The 2,500-nt window shown below is 33.4% G+C and overlaps 1 protein-coding gene across 1 annotated transcript in view; it reads right to left on the bottom strand.

The window, feature by feature from the left end:
- LOC137657143 (delta-1-pyrroline-5-carboxylate dehydrogenase, mitochondrial-like) overlaps positions 1 to 2,500 on the bottom strand; it is a 190,127-nt gene that overhangs the window by 74,425 nt on the left and 113,202 nt on the right. Inside the window, exon 3 of the mRNA XM_068391497.1 lies at positions 28 to 181. Within this exon, the coding sequence (XP_068247598.1) occupies positions 28 to 181 (154 nt within the window). The remainder of the gene's footprint in view (positions 1 to 27; positions 182 to 2,500) is intronic.

The raw sequence follows: 2,500 nt of genomic DNA on the forward strand, positions 1-2,500 counted from the left end.
TAACTCAATTGCATTAAATGAACCTACTTGTGGGAATGATTATGCGGCATAACCTGATGCTTAATTTCATCTGTACGGTATTCCTTATCCCCAATCATTATTGGTATATCAGCCATTTGCGATTCATGCTTTAGCAATGCAGCTTCCAACTCTGCTCTTTCTGGACTTCCAGGCATATACCCTGGAAATTGAAATTGAAATTTATTAGATTTTAAAGAAATTCAGTACCTTGCAAAATATTATATATACACACATATATATATAATTTATATATATATATATATATTATATATATATATATTATATATATATATATATATACATATATATATATGTATATACACACACACACATATATATATATATATATATATATATATATATATTCATATAAATACATATATTTATTTATATTTTTACATATATATATATATATATATATATATATATATATATATATATATATATATATACATATATATATATATATATATATGTATATATATATATATATATGTATATATATATATATATATATATATATATAGATATATATATTATATATATAATTATATAAATGCATATATATATATATATATATATATATATATATATATATATATATATATATATAAGAATAATTTATCATTGTTATTTATAGAATATAATAGAAGAAATTAAAATTCAAATCATTACCACTGTATATCATCATCATCATCATTATCATTATAATTATAAATATTATTATTATTAAAATTAAAATTTATTATAAGTTTGATGATGATGATGATGATGATGATGATAATACTCTTCTCTAGAGCGCTGCAATCAGCCAGCAGACTTGAAAAATTCATCAGTCAGGTGAATGACAAAATCGGGAAGACTTCGCAAGTATATTCTAGCAAAATATAAGTAAAACATTCGATACAAAATGGTAGAAACTACGACGCGTTTCGAGGATAAGTCCTTCCTCGTCTTCGAGTAGAGAGTGAGGTGGATGCTGCACTCAGGGGGTATATATACCCAGGATCAGGATTACAGGTGAGGGGCCTCGCATTTTCATCTGGCGTCTGGTGTACGGCAAGCTCGGCCAGGAATACCAGTCTGTGACGTCATCAGGGGCCCTGAATTTTGATTGGCTGAGGCGCGCTCTGAGCCAGCCAGGCTACTCTCCCGCTCAGCAAACTGTCCCACGTGGCCGAGATCATTTCCTACTCCGGCGTCAAAATTCGGGGTATTTTCGAGGTTGGTGGTGTCTTCATTAGGTCCTCCTTGATGGGAGTTTCTTGATGTATCAATACGGCGGCTTGATGGTAACAAAAACATCTCGAGTCGTATTAAGGGTGGGTTTATCTCGCTGTATCAGTAGACCTTCTAGGATGCGTAAACGTCGACTATCTGGGGCGCTACCAATAATCTTGGTGTTACTAACAATGTCAGCTCGACAAATATGGATGTTGTGTCTTTGTAGGGCATGAATCTTTATAGCCCCTTGCTGTGCGTGGCAAGAAATTCTCTTGGAAAGACGCATAGTTGTCATGCCAATATAATTCCCGGGACAACCACGGAAAGGGCATTGATATGCATATATAATATTCGTCTTCTTTAAGAAATCCTGCTCTGGGGGTGCTGGGTTATTCCTCATAATAAGGCTTTTCGTCTTGGTAGTTTGGTAATATATAATGAAATCAAATTTCTGGGTGTCTTCAGTAGGGAATACATTATTCTTGATGATTTCTTTCATTGCCTTCTTGCAGGTAATTCGGATGCATATGTCCTTTATAAAATAGCGTGATGTTATTGCTACTGTCGGGTCTTTTTCCAACCAATCGGCTAGCCTATATACATCCAAATCCTTTGGTACCTTATCAAAGAGAGCAGCCATGACATTCAAGTTATTAATTTCAATATTATTCATGTTACTTTTTGCATTTAATGCTTCGTCATAACTATTGTAAGATATCCATGAATCCCATTTTTCATCTTCAAGTTTCTTCCTTATTTCTTTTATACAACCATAACACTCAAATGCTATATATAGATTATCATAGTTTGTCTCTATTGGAATTTGGGTAACATGAAGGATTCAAAGTTTCCTCATGTTACCCGAATTACTCGATTTTGGAGTATCAGTAAAATGGTCTTTTCTAGTTCCGAGGTCTTTAAAGGAATTTTCCCTAATCAAATTAGCAGAGGTCGTCAACAGTGCCGGGGTGGGTGGGGAGTCAGCATGTCTAGGGCGAGTCAGTGTTTGATGGGTCCAGAGTTAAGAGTGGGATTTTTTTTTTTTTTTTTTTTGGTTGTTTTGTTGGTTTACCTGCTTGAGAATGTTAAGAAAGTATACATTGGAAATGAAATTTTCATTCTCCACTATCAGCACAATGAGAGTATGCTTCCCAGATTGTCCACTCCATACCCTACCTCAAGGATAGCAACAAAAAAGGTATAGAGGCACAGGTGTAAGCAAAACCTGCTTGTTAGGACTAAGACCAAGAAAATA

This window comes from Palaemon carinicauda, chromosome 18, assembly GCF_036898095.1.
Source record: "Palaemon carinicauda isolate YSFRI2023 chromosome 18, ASM3689809v2, whole genome shotgun sequence".
NCBI lineage: Eukaryota > Metazoa > Arthropoda > Malacostraca > Decapoda > Palaemonidae > Palaemon > Palaemon carinicauda.